The sequence below is a fragment of the Astatotilapia calliptera genome, chromosome 18, assembly GCF_964374335.1.
Source record: "Astatotilapia calliptera chromosome 18, fAstCal68.1, whole genome shotgun sequence".
NCBI lineage: Eukaryota > Metazoa > Chordata > Actinopteri > Cichliformes > Cichlidae > Astatotilapia > Astatotilapia calliptera.
Window position 1 is genome coordinate 22,371,533 of NC_137439.1, and position 17,391 is coordinate 22,388,923.

The following is a 17,391-nucleotide window of genomic DNA, read 5'->3' on the forward strand; positions in this document are numbered from 1 at the left end:
AAAAGCATAGGTTCCTCTCACAAATTTTACAATTACTACATTATATCTTGAGAAGATGGCAGTAAATTATTCATATTATTTATATGTGATTATTTAACGTAACATGTATTTTTTAGTGGATGATAAAAAGGATTTGAAATGATATTTTTACTTTGACGAATACCCTTTCAAAATAAAGGAGGGGATTTCAATTATTTATAAAAGTAACTTGTCAAAAAACTAAATGATGGAAAATTGTTCTTTCTGTTTGAATATTGTATCCACGTCAGGCAAGTTTAACAGATAGGTTTACAACATACTAAATATGTTCTTGTTTGGTGTGTCCATATTTGAAAAGCTATAACCGGAAGTTATTTTTCTTCGGACTAGCTCCCTGGCGCTATTACTCCGATTCATGCAAATGACAGAGGTGGAACGCGCAGCTGGGGCAAGCTGAAGCTGGGGACGTTGTCCCAACGGTAAATTGTTGTTTTTATCCCCGGACGACTTGGGATGGCAGCGAGCACAGAGGCCCCGGAGCCTTGGTATCTGGCTCTGCTGGGCTTTGCGGAACATTTCCGCACGTCGAGTCCTCCAAAGATCCGACTCTGCGTCCACTGTCTGCAAGCAGTGTTTCAGTTCAAGCCGCCCCCGAGGGTCGAGGCCCGGACTCACCTCCAGCTGGGCTCGGTGCTGTACCGCCACACAAAGAACAGCGAGCTGGCCCAGAGTCACCTGGAGAAAGCGGTGAGCAGCACTGATGATCAGTACTAGAAACACCACCACCACCGTTTTATGATCACTGCACCACCCAGGGTCCACCGTGCTCTCACTGATGATCTGTTTCCTTTTTTTCTTCCTTAGTGGTTCATATCACAGCAGATATCCTTTTTCATGTGCAGTATTAAAACCCATGCAACCCGTTTTTGTTTTTTTAAGTTGTGCCACTTAAGCATCTCCTTAAAACCAGGTGAGTTTTCACATTGTAGGTTGCATCTTTAACAACACCTATCAGATCTCTCAGTTTGAAGATGTCAAGTTTGAGGCAGCGAGTATTCTCTCCGAGTTTTACTGTCAACAGGTATGTACATCCATGTTATCATCATCTTCCCTGTTTGTAAAATAAAAACAATGTTTGGACAAACTTTTGCAGAGGTGCATTTGTTTATTTTATTGGGTTTTGCTCGCAGTGACGGCATACTCACTGCTGTACCGCTGAGCACACCTGAGTCACGTGCAAGCCTTGTGTTCAGAACTCAGAGATAACAACCTGAAAAACCTCTGGCCAATAATCTGAATGAATAAAATGCATGCTCTCATGCATGTGTGTTTGTGTATATATAACTGTCTATGTGCCATGTTGATGTCATGTTAGCATCCTCTCTTGTCTACTCTATTCTGTACACTAAGAGCAAAGAAGTAACTGGAGCTTAATTCTTTGTGCGTGTACACATAGTTGATCAATAAAGCTGATTCTGATTCCAATTAGATTGTGACTTAAAGTCAAGAGAAAATGAATTCAGATTCTTTCAATTACTTATTTGCTTCTTTCTCCAAGAACTTGGTGGACTCTGCAAAGCCGGTGCTGCGGAAGGCCATCCAGATCTCCCAGCAAACTCCCTACTGCCACTGCAGGCTGCTTTTTCAGCTGGCAGTAAGAAACCTCTCAACATTACAAACCTACTCGTGCCCGTTATGTTAATTTGAAGCGCGGCTGATGTATGAGCGCAATGTTGTTCTGTCTCCTTCAGCAACTGCACGCACTGGAGAAAGATTTGGTGTCCGCCTGTGACCTATTAGGAGTTGGAGCAGAGTACGCAAGAGTCATGGGATCAGAATACACGAGGTAAACGGGTCAGATTTCTGTTTTCCGAGTGAGATAAGTGATTCATCCGTGGTCATGCATTTACTCACGTTAAGTTTGTTCTTTCATTTTCCCACAGAGCCCTCTTCTTGTTAAGCAAAGGAATGGTAAGCTTAAATCATTCTCCTCTAACTAAAAGCGCTCGATGTGTTAACTTGTGTTGTTTTCTGATTATGCAGCTTCTTAATGTGTGTTTGTGGCTCTGTAGCTACTGCTGATGGAGAGGAAGCTGAGCGAGGTCCACCCGCTGCTGACACTATGTGGGACCATTGTGGAGAACTGGCAGGGAAACCCCATTCAGAAGGAGTCGCTGAGAGTTTTCTTCCTGGTATTGCAGGTTACACACTACTTGGATGCTGGACAGGTATTCCCGTGGTTCATTACCGGCTCTAAATAGATACGTTATTGTTGAAGTTTCACAAAAATGTAAGAAACATCTATTTTAAATCAAGTTTTTTTTTAACCCCATAACTTGTGCCAGATATCAAATATAAATCTGTATGCTTTTACATTATGCTAAAATGATGCTCAGAGCAAAGTTAAAGCTGCAGTGTGTAAAATCTCACCACTAGATGTCAGTAGATTGCAGATTGCGGATAACTAAGTTCTGTCTTCTTATCCATCCCAATTCAAATGCATAATTCCAGCGACGGTGGCCTCTGTAGGGCAAACAACTCTCACCTCCGCTCATCTGTAATCAGTGTAGGCTGTCTGTCCGCTGTTTACCTCAGATATCAATATGTGTCCACATCTATTTAGTGTATTGGAGGCTGTGAAGCTTTGTAAAAGGATATTGGCTGTTGAGTCAGTGAAGCTCAGTTCTGTTCGATAACAGCATTACTGTGATGAGTTGTTGAGGATATGCTGAACTTTTCTGCCAGTAAACGCTGCTCTATTTGCTGTTGTTAGCCAGCATTGGTGAAACTTTCGTTAAAGTGGGTCTAACATTGCTGGGCTCTGATGTTTGGTGAATAAACCCTCATGTGGTGAGAGAGTATAATCAGTTTATCGCAGGAAAAGTGGAATTTTCAGGACACTCGAGCCTGGCAATAATGTTAGCTTATAACCAGCTGCTGATGTTGTTTAGCCATCTTATTGTCAGCTACCTGGAGATAAGATGCTTGTGTGCGTTTTTTGTGTGTTAGAGCCCTGACTTCAGTTCATAGATGAGGCTTCAGGTGTTGAGGAGGTTTTATCTAGATGTCGGTGGGTTATCTCTTTCCTTCACGCTTTCACTTCTTCGGTGACGGGGCCCCTTCTCTGACAAGAAAACACATTTATGATTCTTCATATCTGGAGTCTGGAAGTGCAGGCACGATTTGCTTCCACGTCACAGGAACGGCTACGACTTCTCTTCTCCCTGACCTTTGGTGTCCTACTTATGCGGCTGGTCTCTAGCCACATACATAAAACTGGATTTGGTGAAAGGTCCACTGTATTTAAGATTAAAGGGTAACATGTCAGCTTCTACTCACTGGTGCCTGCTCCTACTTATTTTTAATGGATTAATTCTCAAGTTATGAGAATGCATACATTTGTTGGAAGGCATATTTACACACTAATCACTGTATAAAAAGAGTATTCAATTTTATTTTTTCTTTTAAATGACCGACTGTAACCTTCAAAGTGTCTGTGCACGTGTCGGATTCAGGTAAAGAGCGTGAAGCCCTGTCTGAAGCAGCTGCAGCAGTGCATCCAGACCATCTCCACTCTCCACGACGATGAGATCCTTCCCACTAATCCAGCAGCCCTTTTCCACTGGCTGCCCAAGGAGCACATGTGTGTGCTTGTGTATCTGGTGAGATGCTGTTACTGACACACAGCTTGCGAAAGACTCTGAAAGTATAGTGCAAAAGCAGATAACGTTTTGTGTAATATCGCTTGTTTGTTTTTGTCTGAAAAGGTGACTGTGATGCACTCCATGCAGGCGGGATACTTGGAGAAAGCACAGAAGTACACAGACAAGGCGCTCATGCAGCTGGAGAAGCTGAAGAGTAAGTTTGATGGCGTACACTCGCTTATTATTTCCTACTTGATGATGGTGTTAATCAATCACCTCCGATTTGTGTGCTCAAAGTGCTGGACAGCAGTCCCATCCTGTCCACGTTTCAAGTCATCCTGCTGGAGCATATCATCATGTGCCGGCTGGTCACTGGACACAAGGCCACAGCTTTACAAGAAGTGAGTCACCAGCTGTAGAGATTTTATCCTTACGTTGTCAGATGAATGATTCTGGATAAAAGCATAGATTCTATGACATTAACGTACTTTGGAGATTCTCAGCAGTTTGCAGTTGGAGCTTAAGATTGCAATGGTTTGTGTTCAGATTTCTCAGGTTTGCCAGCTGTGCCAGCAGTCACCCAGGCTGTTTACCAACCACGCAGCCCAGCTTCATACACTCCTGGTAAGTCTGCAGTTAAAGAAAATGCACATGAGCAGCAGCTGTGAGCACTTCTATGAAAGCAGAGGTTTTGGTAGCTTCGTGGTCTGGAGCATTCAGGTGTGTTTTAACACAGCACGAAGAAGGAAGGACATCAGCAATGACATTAAAGGAACAATTTTTGCTGCCCATCAGTCTGGGAAGTGAGTCACTGAAGTTCATTCTACACTGAGGATGATTATTCACCCCAAGGTCAGCGCGTGTACTGCTCAGAGAAACTGCAGAAACACTCAAGAGCTACATCTCAGACTGCAGACCTCAGTTGGCACATTAGAAAACTATATACCAAAGTATTATAGAGTCAGATGTGAAGCCATCTGCCACACAGATAAAGGTTGGCTGACAGTGAGTCATGCAGTGGGAAAATGATCCCAAGGAAACCTACAACAGTGGCCGAGTCAAAGTCCAGACTTTAACCCGACTGAAAGTCTGTGCTGGGACCTTAAGAGAGCTGTGCATAAGTGAATGCTCACAAACCTCCACGAGATGAAGCAACGTTGTGAAGAAGAGTGGGTTAAAATTCCTCCAAAGCAACACGAGAGATTGAAGTCATACAGAAAATGTTCACTTCAAGTTATTACTGCTAGAAGTGCTTCTACAAGCTATTGAATCATTAGGTGTACTTAGTTTTTCACACACTGGTTCTGGATTTTGACTCCATCATCTTTGCTGTTGATCACGAACCTGATTAAGGACCAGATGGTTCTTTTATTTTTTTTACGTCTGATATGTAAAATGTCAGCTTTGAAACTGCGTACGTTCTTTTTTACATGACTGATGATACAAAGCTTTATGGAAAATAGGACATTCAGTGCATTTCAGAAGACTGATGCTATAAAAAGAAGTTCAGCAGAAGTATCTACGTTGGTCCCTGATGCATGTACAACCTTCCCATTTACGATCTGTGCTTTTTCAAGGTTTCAGTTAAATCCCAATGAAATGTGTCACATAAGTGTGCACTTGTGGTTGATGTTCTATAGCTTATGGTTCTGTTCAAGTGCCTCTCTAACTGCTCGCTTACTGTTTACAAACTACAACTGTCTCATTTAATATGAAGCATTAACACCTGTTTTCTCTTCTTGTGTCTCAGGGCCTGTACTGTATCTCAGTGAACTGCATGGACAATGCTGAAGCCCAGTTCACTGCAGCTCTGCAGGTGAGTTTCGTCATCGCCATCAGCTCCGGATTTGTTTGTCCTTTCATTTCTTTTTAGATCCCAAGTCCCAGGTGCATTGTGAACTCGCCATGAACTCTTCGGGTTATCCAGATACTGGAAACCCGGTAGGATACCAAACATCTGTTTGTATCAGTTCATGCACGGCTAACTTTTTTACACAAAGTGACCGTCTGTCAGCAATGACTGTAATTTTATTATTATTTTTTGGCTCTGTGGTGTTCAGATAGCTCTGTGCTGTCAGTGAGTCCCTGTGTCTCTTTCCTCTGTTAGATGACGACACATCAGGAACTGTGGACGTTCATTGTGACAAACCTGGCAAGCGTCTACATTCGGGAAGGGAACAGACATCAAGAGGTTTGAAAGTTGCTGCTTTAGTAGTATTTAAATTCCTTTTTTTTTTCTTTTTTTTTTAAATAAATGTTTGCCTCCTTTGGTTTAAATTCCCTTTTCTGTGTGTGTGTTTGTGTTTTTTTTATTAACAGCTATATAGCCTTTTAGAGAGGATTAACCCTGATCACAACTTTCCTGTCAGGTAACTATAGAGGCTGCATAGACAAACACATCGTGCAGATTTGTTACTTTTTTGGCATTTTTTTTATTGTTTTAAAATAAAATAACTGACTTTTTCAGCTCTCATTGCCTTCGAGCTGCAGCGTTTTACATCAGAGGGCTCCTGTCTTTCTTTCAGGGACGTTACAACGAGGCAAAGTAAGTTACTTTTTTTAATATTCTGTTCTTGTTGTTTGGGATGAGGGAGATTATCGTGAAAATTTATATCAACAGGAGATTTCTAAGGGAGACTCTGAAGATGTCTAATGCAGAGGATCTAAACAGGCTGATGGCGTGCTCGCTCGTCCTACTGGGCCACATCTTCTTTGTTCTAGGCAACCACAGGGTGAGACTGCAAACCACCGCATGTTCTGCACGTTAGACCACGCACGCTGTGGCACAGTTATTTTAGGACTGCGGATGTGATCGCGACTTCATTTCTTTTTTCCAGGAAAGCAACAACATGGTGGTTCCTGCCATGCAGCTGGCAAGCAAGATCCCAGACATGTCTGTGCAGCTCTGGTCTTCGGCACTTCTTAAAGGTACAGCTGTCACAGAGCCTTTCTTCAATTTTTGTGTTATGGTCAGTTTATGGGATAAAATTAATTTACCTAAGATGGGTCCAAATAGTTTGTAATCTCGAGAGGAGTTTTATGAGCTAAAATCCCTCTTAAGATTACAAACAACAAAATTGTGACAATATTTGGCCTGAAGGGGTCGCAATGGACAAGCGCTGTGTTTGGAGTAGTTCAACCTGAAGAATACATTCAGTTGTGAACCTTAAAGAAGTTATTATGAGAGATGATGTTTCAACTTAATTATTAAGTTTAGCTCATCGGACTGAAGGACCAATGAGCTAGTGTCACGACACAGTGATTACCCAATGGGTCTTCACCCAAACTGCCCTAAAGGTCATGGTCATTTTGAGGGCCCCTTTCCATTTTCAGAGCATAACTGTCATGCACATTAGTCACAGGGTCACACAGTCAGAGATTCTCTGTGCTGATAAATTGTGTACGCACAAAATGAGGAAAGGACTCCATGAAATGATGTGATAGCTTTGTCACATGTTTCATCATTTTAGTCATGATCATGGAGGGATCCTATTGGTCGACTCCCAGATTAGAAAGGTGTGGTATGGAGCTTTTGTCACCATTATGCTGACATCAGTGACAAGCTCATATCTTCACATATTTTCATGATTTTTATCACCATAGTTACTTCTGACTATGTAGCCATAAACTTTGTGAACTCAAACATTTCTGTTTGCGAGCCTCCTCCACCTGCAGTGGGGTTTTATTCTCATTAGTCGGTGCAGTACAGCCAAGCAGTGTAAATGTATCACTTTGTTTTTGAACACTTCACAGTCCTGTGAGTAGTGTTTGAGCATGAGCTACTATGTGACTGCGCAAAACTCTCAAGCCACCTCTTATTTCATTATATTTTGCTCTGAAAATAGGAAACAAATGCAGTGGTTTATTGAAACATGTACAAATATACATGGGAATACAGTATATAAGGCAAAAACAGAGTTTGTACACTTCTAACAAGCTTAAAAGTCCACATCTGGTTTGACAATCTTTAATCATTAACACAGGCTGAACTGTCTAGGCAGCTTTCTTGTAATTTATTTAAGTAGTCTGCAGGAATATTTCTTTACACTTCCTTGAAGGACATTCAAAGCTCTTCTTTGGATGTTTCTGCCTTTTTGTTCTGTTCTCTGTGAAGATGATCCCACACTGCTTCAATATTGTTGATGTCTGGGTTTTTGGGAAGCCAGTCCATATCCACTGATATCCAGGCATGCTTTTATTTTATCGGCAGTGTGTTTGGGATCGTCGTCATGCTGAAAAATGAAGCCTTTGGCAGTTTAGTGCTTTTATTTCATGGTGTATCTGAATCTGATGGTACAGGTGAATTTATAATTCCATCAATTTTGACTATATCCCCAATGCCAGTGGCTGAAAAGGAAGCTCAAACATGACAGAGCCTCCACCGTGTTTTACAGCTGGCTGTAAACGCTCACTGTTGTACCTCTCTCCTCACCTCATCCACACAAATCGATAAAAATTTAAATCTCTCCATAAAATCTTCGCCACTGATTGTCAGTCCAGCTCTTGTGTAGTTTGGCATGCCTCAGCCTTTCCTCCTTGTTTCCCTTCCTTAAGAATGACTTTTTGACAGCCACCCCTTCTACTGAGACCATTTCTGATGAGGCTTCACTGAACAGTAGATGGATCAGCTGAAGATCCAGATGCATCTCTCAGGTCTTTACTGAATTCTTTCCTACTTCTTAAGGATATTACTTTCAGATTCTGTTCATCTGCTGTGGATAGTTTTAGTCTTGCAACTTGTTCCTCCACTTGTCCAGTGTCCTCAACTTTTTTAAGAACACACTGCACACCAAGTTGAGATATGCCAAGTTTTTATCTAACAGCTTTTTCAGAATCACCTTGTTATTGCAAAAATATCTTATGCCTGTCGAACCGGAGTTTTTTTGTTTGTTTTGTTTTGTCTTAAGGCACTTTGGTGCATAGAGATACGGTTTAAAATTGGTTCTTTGTGCAGTTTTCTGTTATGTGTATACACAACACTGGTTCATCCCCTTCATCCCAAGTTTTTGTTTTTTTTATCCTTGAGTGATTCAAAGGTCAGTGTTAAGTGGCATAACAAAGAAAACAAACACATTAGCCTGAAAATGGTCGGATACAAGGAATGGCCTAAAAAGTGAGTGAAAAAGCAGCCAAAGACCAAAGAAGAGCTCTGAAAGACCTTCAGAAAGCTTGAACAACTATTGCTCAAGAGCACTTTATGAAACTACAAGAACGTCTGGCTCCTTAGAAGAAAACATAAAGCAATGAGAGGTGACTCGAGACTTTTCACGGTACTCTGTTGGTGGGCCACCTGTTATCTAGCCCATCCCCCTTATAGCACCATAATAGTTAACAGTTAGTTAGCTTATTTTCAGTAACAACAAAAAGAAAAAAACAGAACATTGTAACTTTGATGAATATGGTATTTATTTGTGGATTCTCTTATTTGACAGCTTTAGCTTGGTGTAATGGATAACCCAGTGGTTGATAATTAACAGTAATTTGTTTATTTTAGTCAAAATTCATGATGTGATCATGATAAATAAACTCCATGGCTCCACGGCTACAGCACAGTACACAATGCCCGTTACGTTTCTTTGAACTACATTGTTATTTTTGGCCAAGTGAACATACTAAGAACGCACCATCGCCTTCCTGGCACAGTTGTCGCTCCCTTCGAATAACAAAAGCGCTTTTTGATTTCCAGCTGATCATTTTGCACCAGTATTCGGTTCACGGTGAAAGATCCCTTGCAGAAAGGGCAGTGATATGCATTTCTCAGCCAGTTATAGCATCAATAAATCACAGAGTAATGAAGCCACAACTGAATTAGAACTGAACGAAGCTTGGGGAAAAACAAGTGGGTGAAAAATCATTTAATCACAGTACGCACACATACGGCGCATTCTAGGTTTGGAAATGGTGTTTGGATCCAAAATAATTTAACAATCATCAGCATACACAATTAATCTTTTCCCAGCAGATTTGAACAAGGCTTGTGGAAACACCATGGACGCCCACGAGGCCGCGCAGATGCATCAGAACTTCTCCCAGCAGCTCCTGCAGGACCACATCGCAGCCTGCAGCCTCCCTGAACACAACCTCATCAGTGTGAGCACATCATCAATCAGTCACACTATAAACAGTGAGTCACTCCACCCTGGTTGGGTTTTCAAAGGAACCTCTGTTTTGTGTTTCAGTGGACAGACGGCCTCCCTCCTGTGCAGTTCCAGCCTCAGAATGGACCCACGACCAGCCTGGGCAGCCTACTCTGAGAACTCGATGCCACAGTGACGGAGAAAATGAGAGACAGAGCAGCTGCTGCAGACAAAACGGTTAAAGAAAACTGAGGTGTCTGAAAGTAGAAGCAGCTGATAAAAGGGTAAAAAAAAAAGAGCGAGAGAGAGAAAGGAGAAGTAATGAATTTAAGGGAAAAAGTGAGGCACACTGCACTGTGTCATTTGGCAGACTTCCATTTGGTGCTTTCCTTCATCGTTTTTGGGGCACTGGGGCATCACAGCTGGGTTTGACTGGGTTAAAGTGCCCCTGTTGTGGTTCTTTATAGGCTCATACTCACTAGAATAGTTTTTCACACATTCATATTTTTTACACTGTACACTGCAGCGGTGCCACTTTTCACCCACTGTCTGAAGCACTCGGTTTTAAAAGCCCTTTGCATACCGACTTTGCCTGCCTTTTACCTTCTTTCTGAAATTTACCTGAAACCACAACACTGACGTGCTTTTAGCCAATGTGAACAGTGACTTTTATCGAACAGCGATTTTAGCAGCAGAGAGCAACGGGAGGAAAGATGGTTTCAAAGTGATGGCTAGTTTGCTTTAGTCGTACTGAGGTGGGTTTGTGTGAAGATCTGTAAATGAGTTTTGTTTGGGGTGTTAGAACAGGCAGTACATGTGAATGAAGAGAGTTGGAGAGAACAACAGTACTGTTAGCCACATTAGCCACACAGCATACAAACACTAAGCTTATAGAGATTTTCCTCATGTTGTGGGGACATTGCAGTAACTCTCAGAGTGTATGAAGACCACCTGATACATTTTTAAGTTGGCAGAAGTGGATGCAGAATAACAGCTGACTGCATCTGGATTTAATCAGCTCTTTAATCTTTGTCTGTGGGTGTGTCACACTAGTCATCATGCATGCATGCATTGTGTTATACACAGTGAGGTAGAAAGCCTGGACTGTAAACTGGCGTTTCAGGAAGTTCTGTTATTGAGAATAACTCCAGTTTGACACTAACGTTGGTCTTTGTAACTTTGCGAGGCTTTTAACTCCATTAAAGCATAACAGAGTCACTTTGAATGTTTTCAGAAAACACTGGGTTCTTTTAAATACCTCAAATAATAATGGAAGTGAGTGAGTACTGTGTGTTGCTGCTAACATAGGCTAGTATAAAAACTGTGTGTGGCTTTTTTCTGAGCAACAGACTGCACTGAGCACACCTGTGATGCCCACCACCTGACCTGCTTCTTTCTGTATGAAACAAAAAACAAAAGATCTGCAGTTTTGTTGAACTTTTCTTTTAAATTCACCCGCGTTGTTCCACGAACGTGACAGACGCAGTTCGTCTCTTAACCTTTGTTCCAAACCACCATGAATGTGTTCTTATATTAAGTCAAATAAAGCTTTTGGTTTTGAAGAGTTTGTTTTAAAGTCGAACCAGTGGCCAGACAGATGCGTTTAGCTTGTCGTTTCGTTGTGCACGAGTTCAGTATTTGTCTCTTTAAAAGCACAGGCCGACAGACTTTGATAGAGTATTTGTCAGGATATATTTGGATACGCATTACAAAGCATACTATGTGTAATTATGTTAATGTTATGCAATGATATGTTTGATATGGCTTACTCGCTGAAAAGGATCAAATGTTTAAAGTTGTATGAAACGGCCAAACCAGCGGAGCATTTTGGAAACATCATAAGAACTTCTTGAACGTCCAGTTGTATGTAAAGTGTAAAATGTGACTGCGATGTCACAAAAAAAGACTAATCTGACATCTTTTGACACTACAGTCTTGCAGCCTGACTGTGCTTCCCTTTAGATTTTTGTCATTTCACTCTCACTGTGTATATCTCTATGCTGTGCACATTTTCCCCGGGTCAACAAACCAGTAATAAGACTAGCATTTCTACTAAAATAGAACCGACTGTTACCTCTTTGCACATGTGCCGTTTCACAATGAAACCTGTAAACGTTTTCAGAGTTATACTGTTTTCCGTTTCACTTATCTCTTCCAGACGATGTCTTTATGTATCTATATTTAAATAACTTATTTATTTAAGGTTTTTTTTGTTTTTTGCCGACACAGTTTATAATAGTTTTGATATATTATTATTATTATTATTATATAGCATGTAGGATATGATTTTTGAATTCATGCTAAAGTAGGAAAAGATTTCATTAGTTAAGACAGTTTTACAAATGTATTTTAAAAATCAACTACTGAGTTTCGTCAGCTGCATAGTGATTATTGCGATAAAGCAAAGACGTTCGGTTGGTACGGTGTGGTTGCCATTTATTTTATTGCCATTTTACAGCATGTGATGAAAGGGAATGTTTAATTTCTGTTCGCCATGTTGTCATTTTCATGACTTAACTTTAACACTTGTATAAATTTTTTTATGAATAAAGATTCTAAAGTTGAATCGTTTGTTTTCACTGAATATGCTTTTACACTTGGATTCACTCTGAAACAACGTGCGGCGCTGCAGCGAGGAGAAAGCCTGATAACTGTGTGTTCAGCACATATGATTGAGTGAAATAATGCCTGCAGAGCCATACCAAAGATTTAGCTGTTTTAGCTTCTCCAGTAGAAGCACACACTCTGCATTACATCACATTGAACTGTGTGGGAAACCAGGCTGATGTGCTGTAATTGAATTATTTTGTCCACATGTTCAGTGCGTCCACTGTGTTTCATAATTCTTGTACATTATTTCAAAAAATGTCCAAAAAACATTGTTGTTTTGTCAGTTTGAAGTCTGCATCGATTTATGCGAGTCGCTTGAATGTGTTAAGAGCAGTCTTCACTTGCACTTGCGTTGCCGCACGGTGATGTCTGTCCGCCTTTTAATTTCCTGGCGTACAGATGGATCGTAGTGGAGGAAAATGCACCAAAAAATGTGAAACCCAAAACTTTGTGCGTGACGTAAAGTCAAAGAGCTGTTTTGCAAAGAATTCTCCAAGTCCACACAGAAGTTAAGTTCAACCACAAGACCTGATTTTAATTATACAGCCTGTCTTCTAAAAGGGTTTGACGTTTTATGAACGCCTGAGATGATGTTTGATTAATGCAGCGGATTCCGAGCTGTGGTGTGGGCCTAACGGCCAGTCCTGGGGAAGCATGGACAACCATGGGGCAGGGGCCGGGGGGGATGAGTGAAAATCAACCAGAAGAGTTTGTTAAAGCCACCATGCTGGAGTTTATTTCTCTATGATTCAACTTGGATTTGTTCTTCTTTTTTTTTACTTGTGTGTGTGGAAATGACAAGTTTTTCCATCTTCTGGAGCCGGTTGACCATCTAAAGACTGGGATAGTTTTATTTTTTAATAGAATTTATCTGTTTTAATCACCCAAACTGAAAAACTTTTAATAGAAAAATTGCAACCCCACTGTATGAAGATAAATTTAATAGGTACTATCTTCTAGTTTGCTTCTTTAGTAGGTTCAATAAACCTAACCATGATGGGTGACAGGTGACCTGGAGGTTAAGACATGCTTAAAAGACAGACATGAATCTTACATTTGATTAATTTAAGGAGAAAAGGTTATGGTGTGAAAAACTACAGTATATGCATCCTTATGTAGGAGTGAGAACAGTGAATAGAAAATAGTAATTTCACATTAAGCCTACTGCTGTACATAACCGCTGTATGTGTTAATAATATCTTTGCAGCGCATGAAAAGTGTGAATGACATCAGGACCACAAGGGAAGTGAAGACCATCACCTGCTCAGACAAAAAGCCAACAAAGGTCTCGTGTTTCAGGTGTGGTGAAAGCTGGGTCCACTTTTAAAACCTCTTCATTTTGGTGAATGAGTTGCAGAAGATGTGAAAAGTGAAAATGTGTGCCACAACATATTCTCAAACCTCAGTACACAAAATTAAAAAGCTACACGTCCACCACTTTACACCTACAGCCCATCATTCACTCTGGATGATGAATTTGGAGCAGTTATTTTGAAAATCAGCCATCTGTCTTCTCTGCTGAGGTAAGGCATGCATGTGAGGTAGGACATGAAGGCACACCGGGGGCAGAGGGAGACAAGGTTTCACTGTTCAGTGAGCAGCCAGCCTGCAGAGTCCTGCCACAGAGGGAGACAGACACACACATGCGCTCGCGCGGTGGAGACTCCATTACATTTTTATCACCGTGATTACGCCAAACTTCATCTGCGTAATCTGATTAGAGAACAGACAGTAATCATTCACACGTTAGAAAGATGGTGCAACATCAGCGCAGTTTACAATGTAAACTGGTGAGGACCCTATAGCACCAATGAAACCCCTAAAACATTGAATGAACACTTAATTGGTGTCAGGCTGAGTTGGTTTAATAGATCCCTTTCTTATAGGTGGTTATGTCAGATCGGCACGCCCGTAGACTCATTTTCCTCTTTAAAGACGCTTAAATTGATTTTTACGCAAGTTGGAGAAAGGCCAGCAGGGTGGGAATCATGAATCCTTCAAAGCTTTTACAAATGAATTCACAGGAACAGCAAACATCTGCGCCCTGACTTCAAATTTATAACTTGTTTAATGTGAAAATGATCAAATAACTCCTTCTGTTCTCTAAATGTGTGCATGCGTGTTAACTTGATGCGCAGTTGCCTTTGTCCGCGTTCAGAAAAAGCACGAAATTTCCACCCACGAACATGAGGTTAGGCAGCCTGACGCAGATACCGGCATTCATCGGAGACCCCCTTACAAAAGCTCATCTTTTCTCAATACCTGATTTCTAGTCAATCTGATCCCAGTACACCTACACCCACCCCCTCTCTCCTCCTTTATTCCTTCGTGCACCGATGCCGCCGGGTGACTGTCTCCACCGAAGGAGGAGGAGGTTACAGTGAGAAGTGAAAACTTTTGGGACGCTCTAGGTGTCTTGGACGTAGCTGCTGAAAGGAGCCATTTCCTGCCAAATAGTGAGCCCGCCTAATCGTGACTGCTGCTGCTACTTCCTGCATTGTTACAGTGCTTAATGAGGATTAAGTTGAAGCTGTCATGTCGTAACGGGCGGCCATTAGGCCTGCTCCACACGGAGAGAGGAGCTGCAGGCTGGCCTCGCCTCACTATGATTTCTGAGCTGAACCCTTTCCACCTGGACTGGACCTGTAAAACCTTGCAGAGTGTACAATCCTGACCTTAATAAACACCATTCCTACTAGCATATCAATTATATATATATATATATATATATGTATATATATATATATATATATATATATATATATATATATATATATATAAATATATGTGTGTGTGTGTGTGTGTGTGTGTGTGTGTGTGTGTGTGTGTGTGTGTGTGTGTGTGTGTGTGTGTGTGTGTGTGTGTGAGAATAAAATCTGCTTGGTTTAATAATCTTTATGAGCTACTTTGTTACTTAACAGGTCCAGCCTATTTAAACAAGCTATTTACACTTCTAACATAGATCACATGACAAGCATGTATGTAACCCAATAAGCCTTATTAAGTCTCTGGCTTCACACTTTGTCAATAGTACTCACTTCAAGGTTGTTCGTTTGGTTAATTATCCACTTTGATTAAATGATGAATCAGCCAATTAGTGTGTGTGTGTGTGTGTGTGTGTGTGTGTGTGTGTGTGTGTGTAACACTGTCCACACAATGTGAGAATAAAACCCAAAGACACCCAAAGTCTCCAAGATTTCACTCATTTATTGTCATAACGCCCTCCTGTTGGAGGGGTAGTGAATCACTCATATATCTACCAGGATACAACGTTGTCATTAACATAAATGTACTGATTTGTTTGATGAAATCAGTCAGTCAGTCCAAGCCTGTCCCAAGTGAACTGTATTTTCTGTATTTTATATCCTAAAAGCAAATGTTCACTAAATGTCAATAGCAGACATCTAATATCTTCAGTTTATGTATCCTAAAAAAACAAAAAAAAAAGTCTGGCAAGGCTTCCACCTTGTAGACCTCTTCCAGAGGTGGACCGCTCCGCTTTGAAGTCTTTTCATTCAAAGTGCTTTGACTTGTGGCTTGGAAAAACTTCCCCCAGGGGTTGCAGAAAGTGACCAGAAATAACACAGAAGAGATGACTTCAGTGTTCTCAAGTGCAACTCACAGCCCTGATTGTTTTTTAATAGAGCTGGGATAACGCAGTTCTTCTCTATGGGTCTGCTGGAGGAGGAGGAGCAATATTTACAGAAAGATTCATCACAACCTGTAAACTCAAGACCGCCTCCCCCCCCCCTTCATCTTAATTTGATTTTTTTTCTTTGTGCTGGGTGATTATGTGAAGATGGCTCCCTTGCTACAGATGTGATTGCTTTACACGAGACAATCTGTAGCCTCAGGAGATGGAACAGTGGGATGAGGGGACAGAAACAATCAGACCCGATGACACAGCAACATCTAGAGAGAGAGCTCTTTTTGTTGTCATTTAAAGAATGGGAGGGTGAGGCTGACAAAGCACTTCTAACCACCCCCCTCTGCACCCACCTGGAGGCTAGCACTCCCGCTCCCGCTCAGTCTTTATGGACTTCTGTCGTACTTAGATCGCTGTATTCCAGGCACACACACGTTTACATATGGATGTCCATTTATATGCACGGTAGTGGACGAATGAGGATGAGTTCAGTTCACAGGGATGCTTTGAAGCGATGCAGGTCTTGTCATGAAAGAGCACGCCAGCTGGAGCTTTTACAGAAGGGACTCTGTCACTGGCATAGTATAACCCAGCTGAGAGTGCTCTGGACTTGCATGTTTGGATCTGATTCTAACTGCAGGGCTGGCTGACCGCTCTTTAAAGCAAACCTCCTCTGTGCCCCCCCCACCACACACACACCTTCTTCACTGTAAAGAGAGACACAAATAGCCTTAATGTTTGGGTTCAGGACTTGGATCTATTCTGAGTTGCATCACATGCTGCTGCACACAGTGACTCTGAATCAGGAGATAAGTGAGGATGGTTACCTTAGATCATAATTTGAGGTCAGGGAGACAAATGTGAGGCCGGATAATTACACGATGCTGAGGATGTGACGCTGATGCACTACTGCTGTAGAGACACTGAAGGTAAACATGGCGCTGACTTTGCTTGTAGAAGATCACAGACTGAGCTCAGCAGACAATGTGTTTATGGAGTATTTATATGTATATTTACTCCCCACATGACATCTATCTAAGTCTGGGGGGGTTGCAGCTGCCCTCGCCGCCATTAAACCCTGCAAACCATCATGTACAATGCAAACATTAAACTGCTGGGTTGCATGTTTACTATGCATCACTCATTGACTGTATGAATGTGAACAATCTGAGCTTTAATCAGGCATGTAAAGACAACATGAACCACTAACGTGATTAAATACGTGTCTATATGGACTACATCAGCACAACATAGCAAAAAAAAAATAAAAAATTAATAAATAAGGGTTTGATAAATCAATTTAGTCACATTCGCCTCTGCCAGGCACAGATTCAACATTATGAAATAAAACAGGACCACCCCCATTAAGCTCATAATGTACTTTAAGTAGAAATAAATCAGCATTTGCTTGCACTTTGGAGACCTTTAAGGGTCC

General features: G+C 41.4%; 1 protein-coding gene across 2 annotated transcripts; it reads left to right on the top strand.

Annotated features, from left to right (window-relative positions):
- Positions 1-369: 369 nt before the first annotated feature.
- On the top strand, positions 370-12,266 carry mau2 (MAU2 sister chromatid cohesion factor). 2 transcript variants are annotated; one of them, XR_013903446.1, is made up of 19 exons: positions 370-726; positions 844-858; positions 992-1,060; positions 1,538-1,633; positions 1,731-1,825; positions 1,923-1,950; positions 2,052-2,207; positions 3,495-3,641; positions 3,747-3,837; positions 3,921-4,024; positions 4,170-4,247; positions 5,374-5,439; positions 5,731-5,814; positions 5,943-5,992; positions 6,091-6,168; positions 6,244-6,355; positions 6,461-6,551; positions 8,178-8,276; positions 9,586-9,713. XR_013903446.1 is itself a non-coding variant. In XM_080293356.1 (19 exons), the coding sequence occupies exons 1-19, from the start codon at positions 493-495 to the stop codon at positions 9,875-9,877; spliced, it is 1,797 nt and encodes a 598-aa protein (XP_080149482.1). In that variant the 5' UTR covers positions 370-492; the 3' UTR covers positions 9,878-12,266. The 2 variants fall into 2 exon arrangements, 1 of the variants encoding a protein (XP_080149482.1); XM_080293356.1 differs by lacking the exon at positions 8,178-8,276 and adding an exon at positions 9,803-12,266.
- Positions 12,267-17,391: the final 5,125 nt, after the last annotated feature.